The sequence below is a fragment of the Hemibagrus wyckioides genome, linkage group LG03 (assembly GCF_019097595.1).
Source record: "Hemibagrus wyckioides isolate EC202008001 linkage group LG03, SWU_Hwy_1.0, whole genome shotgun sequence".
Taxonomy (NCBI): domain Eukaryota; kingdom Metazoa; phylum Chordata; class Actinopteri; order Siluriformes; family Bagridae; genus Hemibagrus; species Hemibagrus wyckioides.
The window spans coordinates 29,680,363-29,693,461 of NC_080712.1; the positions used below are offsets into that span (position 1 = coordinate 29,680,363).

The following is a 13,099-nucleotide window of genomic DNA, read 5'->3' on the forward strand; positions in this document are numbered from 1 at the left end:
TTATGTTTATTAACTCCGGATGGCTCTGTCAGCTCTGTCACTTCCCCTGCCATCATATGTGTGCAGACAGAATTTTTTCCCCCTTGGATGCTCACTGTTCTGTGCTATAAAAGGTGCCAGTGTATCATGGAGAAAGTCTCAACTGTCATAGGAACATATTGTTATTTTATAGTTGGTGATGGTCTGCAAACGTGATGCATCTCTGTGTTCAACAAATATCGCAAATGATAAAGATATGTAATACTAAACTAAAAGTGAACTAATAAATGTTTTAGTTCTTCTTGATTCAAATGTAACTGCAATGCAAATGTTTTTTTAGTTTATGGAGTCTAGAATATGCTTGTTACTAGGGCTACAACAACTAATCTACAAAAATTCAATAATAAAAGTAGCTGCTAACAAATTTCATTACTGATTATTTGGACTGTATTATGAAGCATGCTTTGGCACACTAGACTGAAATAAACATTAGACATAAATGGTAAAAACATAGAAACTCTACATTACACTTCACTATTGACCTCTAGCCATAACTTTTCATATCAGTAATGTTTTTGATTTCTAATCATTCGTTTGTTGGTAAATAAGAATGTGCACCTGTACCTGGTTGTCATGCTTATTAACTGATGTGTACTGTCCTGTCTTATCCACTTTTCATGCTATATGCCACTTTTATTGCTACATTTATTGTTAATTCCCTAGCAAAAAAAATCTGCCTCACTACTTTACAACAGTTTGTCAGAGAACAATGTGTTGAAAATGAACATAGTGTCAAATGAACGATCGTTCGACGAGACAAACATAAACTCACATCTAACATTATGCATTGTTGGCCAGTGAGTAGAGGAGCTAATGAATTAAATTAGGATAAAATTAGGATAAATAAAAAATGTGTGTGGTCAATCTTTTTAACACTACGTTCTTTAAAATGCAGTTTTCAGATCTATCAGGATTAACATGCATGTAGCCTGTCACTACTCGATCCGAACCAGAAACACGATTTGTACTGCGCATGTGCGAAAACTGCTGCCAACAACACATCATAACATTATATTACTAGTAGTATTATAACAGAATTACAAATACCTGCCGTATTTCATTTAGTCATACTTCAGACAAGAAGTTGCATTTCCGCATATGCGCAGTACAAATCCTGTTTCCGGTATGGATCGAGTAGTGACATTTACCTTTACAGGCTGCAAGTTACTGTAATTAAGATGAAAACAACAGAAAGTGGGGCAAGGCTTCCTGGGTTAATATGGAAGTTAAAAACACCTGCGCAACTGTCAATCATTCCAGATTGTTATGCCCAGTCCGAACGAGCCCTGATTTTCAGTCGCCGACTAGTTTTGCAAAATAAAGGCTAAATCTGAGCTCGTGCATGGGAGTGACAATCGTGCAGTGTGAATTATCAAAGATGCGATCTAAGAGAGTCGCAAACAGAAATAAAGCAGGAACATTTGCTTGACCAGCCACCTCAGCAGCAGCACATTGCAAAATTATTCATTTGTTCAATTATACAGAACGCACAATCCTTGTTCTTTGCACTGACCATTTGGATCGCACACTTTTTGCGTGGTACCATTTCCAGTCTCATTTCCATTTCTAATCTCACGTGTGATCTTGCGTTTTTTCCTTATTATTTCTCGCGTGCGTCCGATTGTGAAACGCAGTTTGCGGACCAGACGGAGTTGTGGGCGATTCTTCCTATTGTGAAGTTATGCAGTGTGAAACCTCCTGTTGCCGATCCATCGTGCAGTGTGAAACCTCCTGACGCTTATAAGCTATTATTCTGCTATAAAATTCTGATGACATGTTTGATAATTAAGTAAAACATATACAGGTAGCTAACGCAGTGTGTGTGTGTGTGTAAATAGTGCCCTTTGCACTAACCCATTTATTCTGGGTTTTCAGTTATTGTATTAGTTATCACAGTACGCATTTTGGGCTGGTATTTTTTTAAAATGGTCGGCTTTTAAGCTGTAGTTGGGCTGGAAATCTTCAGTCCAATCTTCTTCTTTTTTTACCGTAAAATTAAAATAACTACAAATGTGTTTTGGGGCCATTTTGCGTACAACTGAACTAACCTTGAGCTGGAGAAGTAGGTGGTAGAGCTGTAATGGTCCAAATCCTCAAGCACTAAGACAACGGCTCGTTCATACAGTCCACTCTCTCTCTCTCTCTCTCTCACGCACATCTCTGATATCTCCAACCTGCAAGTCATATAGAATATATTCAGACACAAAGTCCAAAAATAACTATCTATATGTAATAAATATAATCATTATATTCATGAACACCCCCCCCCATCAGCCTCGACATTAAACACTATGAAGCTGATCGACACACGAAACATGCACTAGATTTGCCTTACTTCCAAAATGTAACATTACATTACATTCATAATAAATATCAGTAAGTTATATATTATGGAAGTGACTTTGCATATTTACAAACATTTACACAAACAACTCTGAAGTTATACAGCTAGTTACCTCAGAGTTAGCATGAAGCTCTGGGCGGTTCGTGAGAGCGGGGATATGAGCTGAGATATGGTATTCATTGTAAAATAAAGCCAATTAATATTTGCTCACCTGATACAGAATGCAATTTGTATTATTTATGTAGTTTATTATTTATTTATTTTAATGCGTTATATTACATTCATTGGAAACGCAGCCTCTTCCAGAACTTTCCATCTTCGCCGTCATTAAACCACTGTGGATGTCACGTGACCTACAGGAGGCGCTGCAGCTCAATTCTCTGCATTAGCCCTATGAAGTGAATAAATTTGACATGGCGGCGCGTCTCATTCACTCAGTCTTCAAATTTAACATAATATTTCAGTTTTGTTTGCTTTTTTGTACCATGAGTAAAACAGATAGCCCAACACGTGGTACATTAATGAAACCCTCAAGATATTGACTTGTTTCTGTCATATTTTGTTATATTAGTTTCTGACTGTAAAATGTTTCTTAAAAAATGGCTCACTTTCCTGTCAAAACTGACTGAAAACCATTTATTAAAGTCATGTTTGGTCATTTGGGCCTTCCTCTGTCAATGACATGTTTAAAAGGTTTCTATTCATAACCTCAATAAGTCCAAAGTCAATGACAAGACCTCTTCAAGTTTGTCACCATATTCTAATATGGAATGATTACAGCTATTCATACTGTATTGAAAAGATGTGGTATAGATTAGTCAAGACAATTATATAACTTTATTTTCGATAAATAAACAAAAAAAGTAAACATTTAGTCACATTTACATTACTTTACTTATTTGTTTGTATTTTGCAAAATATAACACAGTAAGGTTGTTGGTCTTCTGGGATATACCTACACTATATTGCCAAAGGTTTTGGGACACCTCTTCTGAGTTGTGAATTCTGAGTCCTGACCTCAGCCCAATAGAACACCTTTGGGATAAATTAGAGAGGAGACTGCAAGCCAGGCCAAAACTGGGACGTCTGTCTTTACCTGCACATGAATGTAATATGGAGTTGGCCTGCACTTTACATCTATAACAGCTTCAAGTCTTCTGGGAAGGCTTGCCACAAGGTTTAGGAGTGTGTTTAATGGGAATTTTTGACCGTTCCAGTGGCAGTGCATTTGTGAGGTCAGGCGAGATGTTGGACAAAAAGGCCTGGCTCACAGTCTCCGCTCTAATTCATCCCTTAACTCATCATCATTTAGACCTCACTTTGTGCACTGGTGTACAGTCATGTTGGATCAGGAAGGGGTTATCCCCAAACTGTTCCCACAAAGTTGGGAACATAAAATTGTCCAAAATGTCTTGGTATGTTGAAGCATGAAGAGTTCCTTTCACTGGAACTAAGGGGCCAAGCCCAACCCCTGAAAAACAGCACCTGAATTCAATGATTTGGAGGGGTGTCCCAAAACCTTTGGCAATATAGTGTACCTCTATCAGGTTTGCACATCTGGATCCCGATGTTTTTGCTCATACTCCTATGTAAAGAAGACTATTGCACATATTAGGAGTATTTCATGTGCTTTTGAAGCCAAATTCTTAGTTTTGACTCGTTCAACTCCTTCAATCTCTGAAGTATTTCATTTCTCCTTTTTTGTCTAATTTGATTTCTCCTAAGGAGTTGTAAGAGAAACATCTGTGTCAAATGTTCCACCTAAATAAAATACAAGTGAGAATAACCCCCGGGTCTCCTTGTATATCAAAAAGCAGCCTTTGATCTATAAAATCTTCCTCAGGGCAAAGAACCCTTTTCTTCATATGTCCCAGTTTGTGAGGAAGTCGAGGTCAGGGCACAGGGTCAACCACGAACAACATCCCTGGATCAGAGAGTGGTAAGGGCTTTGCTCAAGAGTCCCTTAGTGGCAGCTTGGAAATGGGATTTGAACTTATAACCTTTTTTGTGTGTTGTCTTGCTTTGTATTTATATAAAACCTTTATGTTGTTATGCTTTGTGTGTATGATGCAATAGTACTAACACCTAATTAAAAAGAAGTAAAAAAATTCTCCACAAATCTTCTATATCACAAGGTGATATATTCACTTTTTGTCCATAAGGCCACACCTTCCTGAGTTTAATAAGAAACAAAGAGGGGTGTTTTATACTCTGATGACAAGCTCATGGCCTGACTCATCAAGACTGCAGGTTTCTTATTCAACTTTCTCATACTTACAGGTGTGCACGTATGGGACAATTCACATGTCCATCATCACTAGAAACTATGTGTCATATCTGTGTACAGGGTGTGACCTTGGTCATTCATCTGCATCACTCATTACAATGAGAATATGTTTTACTACTAAGAGGAAAAACATAGAAATTGACAACATGCGGTTGACAGAGTTGCTCAGATTATATTTGCTTGGCTTATAACACAAAGAGTCAGTGTACATGCATATAAAGAAGGATTCTTAAACCCCTGCAGTTATTGTCAATAGTTTATTGTCATTTTCTTATAATAATGTAGCGGGGTTTTTTTTTTTCTTACAACATGTTTTTCTCATAATAACAAAATGTTTTCTCATTATAATGGGATGCTAATTTTACTTGATAGCACAGAGCATCTGTAGGCTACATTTCAAACAGAAATGGAAAAAAAAAACTATATTCATACCATATACAGATCTAATTATTGTAATCACTGTATTCAGATACTACCCTTTTCTATATTTTTATCTATTTATTCTCCTACTGCAATTTTCCACCATAGTTTTTCTATATGCCATATACACTAATCAGGCATAACATTATGACCACCTGCCTAATGTTGTGTTGGTCCCCCTTTTGCTGCCAGAACAGCCCTGACCCATCAATACATGGACTCCACTAGATCCCTGAAGGTGTGCTGTGGTATCTGGTACCAAGATGTTAGCAGCAGATCCTTTAAGTCTTCTGAGGTGATTCTGACCAACTTACAGGATTTAAAGAATACTTATAGGACTTGAATGACTTACAGGACTTAAAGGATACTTTTGATAAATACTGACCACTGCAGACTGGGAACACCCCACAAGAGCTGCAGTTTTGGAGATGCGCTGATCCTGTCATCTAGCCATCACAATTTGGCCCTTCGTCAAACTTGCTCAAATCCTTACGCTTGCCCATTTTTTCCTGCTTCTAACACATCAACTCTGAGGACAACATGTTCACTTGCTGCCTAATATATCCCATCTATTTGCTACCTAATATATCCCTCTATTTTTAATATCAAGGTCAGTTGTAAAAAGCATTTCACTAAATGTCGTACTGTTTATGATTGTGTATGTGACCTATAAAAGTTGAATTTGAATACTCCTGCATGTTTCATTTATAAAATACATAAAACATTTGTAGATACCTGACAATAACACTCATCTGTTCTTTTTCTGAACACCCCATTCCATATGTAGTCCCTTTTTTCTGTGATAAAAAGATCCACTTCTTCTGGGCTTCTGGGAAAGCGTTTCACTAGATTTTGGAACGTGTCTGTGGAGATTTGTGTTCATTCAGCCAAAAGAGCATTAGTCAAGTTAGCTAGAGATGTGGTGTGAGAAGGTTCTGAGGTGTAGTCTGTGTTCCAGTTCATCCCGAAGGTCTTCATTGGGGTTTACTCCTTCCATCTTGGCAAACCACATATAAATGGAGCTTGCTTTGTGCACAGGAGCACTGTTACGCTGGAACAGGTTTGGGCCTCTTCATTCCAGTGAAGGGAAATTGGAATGTAACCGGAAACAAAGGCATTCAAGGTAATTGTGTGCTTGCAAGGTAATTTGTGGCAACAGTTTGGGGAGGAACCATTAACTGGTGTAAAGGTCAGGTTTCCACAATCGTTTGGCAATAAAGTGTATTTCAGGAGTGTCCCAGCTACACCTCTGATGATGATTATGACTATTATTATTATTATTATTATTATTATTATTATTATTGTTGTTGTTGTTTGTTATTTTACTTATGTTATTGTTATTATGATGTTCCTGCATTTATGATGTTCCGGTCCCTTGAATGATTAATGTTAAATACAAACACTTCAATTTTTTTTAAAAAAGTTGATAACTTTAAAACTATAATTTATCCTAATATTTTAAAAAGCTGGATATGTCCTTAAAATAAATCTGTAATCTGTATTAAGGGGGTGAATTTAATATATATATATATATATATATATATATATATATATATATATATATATATATAGTTCTAAGGTTGCAAAATGTGTTTTTATAGATCATTATTTCCAGGAGTTTTATCTTAAAAAACAAAACAAAACACTTAAACACATTTATCAGTAGAGGTACAAAGAACACCAGTGGGCGGGGCCTGGTATATGATTGGCTGATGTACAGTGATGGACAACATGCCTGTTCCCCACCATCTGCCTGACGTGCGGCGGCCAAGCCTTGCTACCTCTCCTGCTAAACTTTTACTCTTTCGTGTTTCGTGGACCTGGGAGGACAGAAAGAATGACTGACCAAGGACTGACAAACGAAGCCGCTGCAGCCGCCTGCAAAGATGGACACGCGATCACTAAGGTAGAGATGAAATGAGTGTATATCGCAATGGAGGTGGTTATTTATATGAATGCTAAGCCAGGCCTTATGTACCTAGCTAAAGTGGTCATAGCAGGTTTCCTCCTTCATTCCCGTTTGTTTAAAGTAGACTTCAGTGAAAAGAAATCTCTTTAGTAGTGGCTACTCTGTGTTATTTAACGGGGTCATAAATAAGACATTGGCTGTTCCGCCTGTTTGGCAGCACCTGGTGTAAAAGAGCTGGATGTCAGCATGAGGTTGCTATTTTCGTTGAAGCGCAGATTAGCCAACAGTTGTAAACCCTGCAGGAGTGATCTTAACACACTCTTACCTTCCTAAATAAAATATCCATTAAACGATTATTAATTAACAAGTCAGTTTTCAGCATTAATGTGTTCAATGGGGTGTTTTGCGATTCAGAGATTTTGTTATTTTAACTCATACTTAATTTTATGGACATAAATTGAGCGGTATATTAGGAGGAGAATAGTTTTGGAGGTATTCTCAATTTATTTTTTTATAGTTTAAACCTTTTGATAACTCATTCTGTACTAGTCTTGTGTTCGTCCAATTAAAGGCACTCTAGAACTGATAAGTCCCGCCCACTTACTTGTCTATACAAGAAAGTGGGCGGGGCATACAGTGGCAGGTTATTTGCAGCAAACATTGCAAAAAAAAAAGTTTCATATTTATTTCAATTGTTTTTTTTTGTCATGTTTGTTTAGCTTCAGCTAGTTTGTTTAGTTTGGGTGGGGGATAAGGCATATCTGCTTGTTACGCAAATCAAACAATCCAACACACCAGTATATGTACCTAGCTCCCTAATGCACCCAGCTGGACTACACATTGAGTAAAGATAATACTGATTTGCATAATTTCTATGCCTGTGTCTCCCTTCGTGTATTCATCAAACCGGTTCTGATGACAGCCGGTGAGTTATGAAAGAATAAAGCGTTTTTGTAATGAGGTTTCATGATGTAACTTCTTTTTGGTGTAGGACTTCATGATGCAGCAGACGATGCTGAGAGTGAAAGACCCGGTTAAATCGCTGGATTTCTACACACGCATTCTGGGAATGACGTAAGTGCTGCTGTGGAATGTTGCAGATCCTGATCTCTTTCCTGGTTCCATCAGTAATAAAGTAAATCAAGTTAAATAAATATATAGGCTTGGTATTACAGCCCATGGTTAGTACTGAAGATGAGTGAATGAATGACTGTTGTGCCTTTGCAAAGCTAAGCTAACGCCTTTGCTGATACGAGAACAGCGCATGACGCAAACAGGAATGTAAATGATCAGCCATCTTCTAAACTTCTGGCACACTTTCCACTCAAATTAGCAATTAAAATAGGCAGAAGGCAGTGTGTTAGAGACCGAGATTACATTTTTAACAAATCCACAATTTGTCGGCTCAGATGTCATAAATTGTAAGACATGACAATTCAGAGACGCATGAAGTATGCATTCTTTCTAATTCTGGACAAAGAAGTATGCCTTCTTTCTGACACCATCCACAGTGACTTCATGTCTACTCAATTCTAAGTAGTAATTACTCAGAAATGCTTTAAGCATCACATGTTGTCTTGTTCTTATCTGGACATAGGAAGGAATTTTGTAACTGGACCTTAACAATTTTGGGTTGCTGTGGAATGCTGCAGGTCCTGATCTGCTTTAAACAAACCGTCATCGTTTTTGTTTAGGGTTATTTTCCCCCTTTTCAACTTCCCTACATTGTGTATGGTATTCTGCCGTTGGTTTTCAGACACATGTCCGGGCACGTTGGCATTCAGGATAATCCTCTAGCGTTCGGTTTTAATTTCAATTCTTTACAAATCAGAGACGTTGTCTGTGGACAGAGGATTAAATATTGAGGTCTGAAACACGGACGCAAAAAGTAGGGCGATATCCATGACAAACTATGAGACTATCAGGCATAACATTATGACCACCTGCCTAATATTGTGTTGATCCCTCTTTTGCTGCCAAAACAGCCCTGACCCATCGAGGCATGGACTCCACTAGATCCCTGAAGGTGTGCTGTGGTATCTGGCACCAAGATGTTAGCAGCAGATCCTTTAAGTCCTGTAACCAGCTGTGGACCATAGAGTCCCCACCTCGCAACTTAAAGGATACTTATGGGACTTAAAGGATATGTACAGGACTTAAAGGATACTTTTGATAGATACTGACCACTGCAGACTGGGAACACCCCACAAGAGCTGCTGCAGTTTTAGAGATGCTCTGATCCAGTCGTCTAGCCATCACAATTTGGTTGTTGTCAAACTCGCTCAAATCCTTACAATTGTCCATGTTTCCTGCTTCTAACACATCAACTTTGAGGACAAAATGTTCACTTGCTGCCTAATATATCCCACCCACTAACAGGTGCCTTGATCATCAGTGTTATTCACTGCACGTGGCACTGCTCATAATGTTATGCCTGTATGTGACGCTATTACTTAAAGGTGCATTAGGTGAGATTAGTCATGTCAGTTAATATAGAATTTTGTGCCCTCTTTCCCATTCCTGCTCATATTCACGAAGCTCTGCCCCATGACCTACATTGACCAATAGAGTGTCTCTAAAATTATTTACAAAAGCCCTGTAGCTTTTTTTTTACAACCTTAACAGGTAAGGATTTTTTTTAAATTGACTCTTGCACCTTTAAAACATTTTTTTAAAAATCCAAACATATGAATAAAATAGAAACAATTCATCAACTGAAAAGTTCTCAAATATTTTATATATGTTTATTGTCTCACATGCATTACCAAACATGTAGTCAATGTAAATGATCTAATGAACATGTACCTGTGAAAAGGTACGACGTTGGGAACGGATATTGGTGTGGATTTTTGGAAATTCTCCTGCAGATAAGTCATTTTTTCTGCAGTCCTGTGCCCTCATTTAGGCTGTTATAATGCAATACAAGTTCGACTATAATATCACACTAAACGATCATGTCTGATTGTGCCTTCCTAACATGACTGCTTAATGCAGATACAGCTCAGAAATGGGAGCTGATGTGTCTAAACTTGCTTCTGGAGATCTGTTTAGTTTAACCCCTCTCAGGCTTTTTGGCATGGGTGTATGGCCTGCAACACGATTACATAGGAGTTTACTTTACGCTGTATACTGAGCATTAGTTTGGTGCAATGCAATGTCTTTAAAAAGGGGGAGGCGTCCTTGTAAATCCATTAGTCTGATTTTATTTTATTTTTTTTACATGTTTATTCGATCTTAACATGATCAGTGTGCTTTCTTGAAGGAAACAGAAAAACCATCATTTAACCGAAAGTCTTTAAAAAATTGTCTGACGCGAACTGTGCTTTAAATAAACTACAGAAACAACACCAAAAGATGATAACACGCGTATTAAACCGAAATAAATGGTGATTGGTGTGAAGTTTTTAAATGTTCTTTTTAATTTGTTCCACAGCTTGCTGCAGAAATTCGACTTCCCCTCCATGCGCTTCTCTCTCTACTTCCTGGGTTATGAAGATAAAAAAGAAATCCCGGCCGACGTCAGCGAGAGGACGGCGTGGACCTTCTCGCGCCGAGCCACCATCGAGCTCACGCAGTAAGTGTGGAAAGCCTTTCATCAGTAGGCTGATATAGCCTTAACCCCAGAAAACTGATCTGTACACTGTAAAAGATCTGAAGCTTTACTTTTCTATAAAGAAAGGAAATGTTCGAGGTAAACAATATGTAGAGACAACAACAGAGGTTTATATTTGCTGCTACACAAAGTTCCACTTTGGAACAATGTTGTGTAATGATATTACATAAGATCACTTATTAGTGAGGGGGGGAGAGACGCACACAGAGAGGGAGAAAGAGAGAGGGAGGCACAGAGAGAGAGAGTGGGAGAAAGAGACACACAGAGAGAGAGAGACGCACACAGAGAGAGAGAGACAGACAGACAGAGACAGATGGGGGGGTGTATGTGAGACAGAGAGAGGGAGAAAGAGACAGAGAGAGGGAGAAAGAGACAGAGAGAGGGAGACAGACAGACAGACAGACAGAGTGAGAGAGAGATGCACACAGAGGGAGGGAGAGAGAGATGGAGAGAGAGACCGAGAGGGAGAGAGAATTAGAATTAGTTTTAAATAATAAGTGTATTTGACACTAAAGTAGAGTTTAAGCTGTAAGTAATCCAAGAGTATAATCAGATTCCTCTAAATGAATGTAATGTGGAGTTAGTAACAGGTTTTTCTTTTCTTTTCCTTTACATTTCATACAAATTACTCACACAGACGGGGTGTCTATATAAGTCCACAATGAGATTTATAAAGGTCCTGAAATAATTAAGTTCCCTTTTGGAGGGGAAAAATTTATTGTTTTATTCTTCACTCTTTCATCCTACTTCCCTTCTTTCTCTTTGTGTGTGTGTGTGTGTGTGTGTGTGTAGTAACTGGGGTTCGGAGACAGATGAGTGTCAGTTGTACCACAACGGAAACTCGGACCCTCGAGGTTTTGGTGAGTCCTGAATGTCTGTCAGTCAAGGCAAAACTTAAACAGAGCAATTTCACAATATTTTCTGCAATTAAAAGGCATTTTGAGGCATGCATTTATTTATTTATTCATTCAGTTAATTATGAGCTCCGATGTCACTGGCCACTGACACGCTAGTAGAGAGCTCAGCATATTTCATGAAAGTGAGTAGAAAGTACAGCTGCAGTGTGAGCAGGACATCAGAGTCTCTGTGCAGGTCTTCCTTCATGCCCCGTGTTAGTAGACGGCCATTAGGAGTGAGACAGATGCTGCTGTTTCCTGTTCGGATTTACTGAGAAGCTGTGTATAAAACGTGTGTGTGTGTGTGTGTGTGTGTGTTACAGGTCATATAGGAATCGCTGTGCCGGATGTCCACGCTGCTTGCAAACTGTTTGAGGAGCAAGGAGTGACCTTTGTTAAAAAACCTGATGATGGTGGGTTTGTGTTCTGGTCACTGTGTGAACCTCTGCTCTCTGCTCCTGTCTCAGTTATGTAGACTTTACATCATCTTACATCACCTTAGTTATCTGTCTCTCTGTCTGTGTCCCTGTCTCTCTCTCTGCCTGTCAGTCTCTCTCTCTCTCTCTCTCTCTGACTTTGTCTGTCTCTCTCTCTGTCTGTCCTTATCTCTATCTTTCTCTCTGTCTTTCTCTGTTTGTCTTTTTGTTTTTTGGTCTTTTTCCCTTTATTTTATTTCGTTTTTTCTCTTTTTTTCTCCTTCACTATCTTTGTCTCCTTTTTCTTTCTGTCCTTCATAATCTCTTATTCTATCTTTCTTTCTACAGTTTTCTTTTACTATATGTAAATATTTTCCCAACTTCCTACTATCTTTTTATTCCCTCTTGCTTGCTTTCTTCTTCATTTTCTTAATTTTTACATAATTTTTCTTGCATGTTGAATCTCCTTTCTTACTGTTAACTCTTTCACTTTCTTTTTTTGGGTTTCTCTTTGTTTTGCTCATATTTTTCTCATGTTATCTTCTCCCTCCCCCTCTCTCTCTCTTGCACTCACCCCCTTGTCTCTGTTGCAGGTAAAATGAAGGGTCTGGCTTTCATTCAGGACCCGGACGGCTACTGGATTGAGATTCTGAGCCCCAACAACATGGTGTCCATCACCTCGTAAGGACAATCGATCAGCTAGCAGACGTTTTCAGAGGAAGCTGGTGGAGAGAGAGCGAAAGAAATGAGCCATACTTTAATGACCTCACGCCAACGGAGAGGGCGAATCAGGAGAAGCTCATCACGAGGTGCAGCCGGTGCTGAACAGCCGAGACGAGCCGATAAGCTTTATTTACAAACTCATCACTGACAATTAGACACTAATAATAAAACATGCACTACATCCTAACCAATATTCTTACAAATACCGCTTACACAAACCGCTTTAGAGTCATTCCTGTGTAATTTTGCTTAGAGATTATATTTTATTATAAAGCCCTCTTCTATATATTGTCAAAAGTATTAGTATATGTTCACAATAAAACAAAATATAAACACCTGAGTTTTTGGATTTACATGATATATTTTATCTACATGGATAAATGACTAACAGCAAATTCAAGGAAAAACTCTGAATCAAGAATTATAGCAGAAATTGAGGCAGAAAGATGTTA

The 13,099-nt window shown here is 38.4% G+C and overlaps 1 protein-coding gene across 1 annotated transcript; it reads left to right on the forward strand.

The window, feature by feature from the left end:
• The first annotated feature begins 6,813 nt into the window (after positions 1 to 6,813).
• On the forward strand, positions 6,814 to 12,987 carry glo1 (glyoxalase 1). Its single transcript, XM_058386633.1, has 6 exons — positions 6,814 to 6,996; positions 7,991 to 8,073; positions 10,433 to 10,573; positions 11,405 to 11,472; positions 11,832 to 11,921; positions 12,518 to 12,987. The coding sequence occupies exons 1-6, from the start codon at positions 6,928 to 6,930 to the stop codon at positions 12,607 to 12,609; spliced, it is 543 nt and encodes a 180-aa protein (XP_058242616.1). The 5' UTR covers positions 6,814 to 6,927; the 3' UTR covers positions 12,610 to 12,987.
• Positions 12,988 to 13,099: the final 112 nt, after the last annotated feature.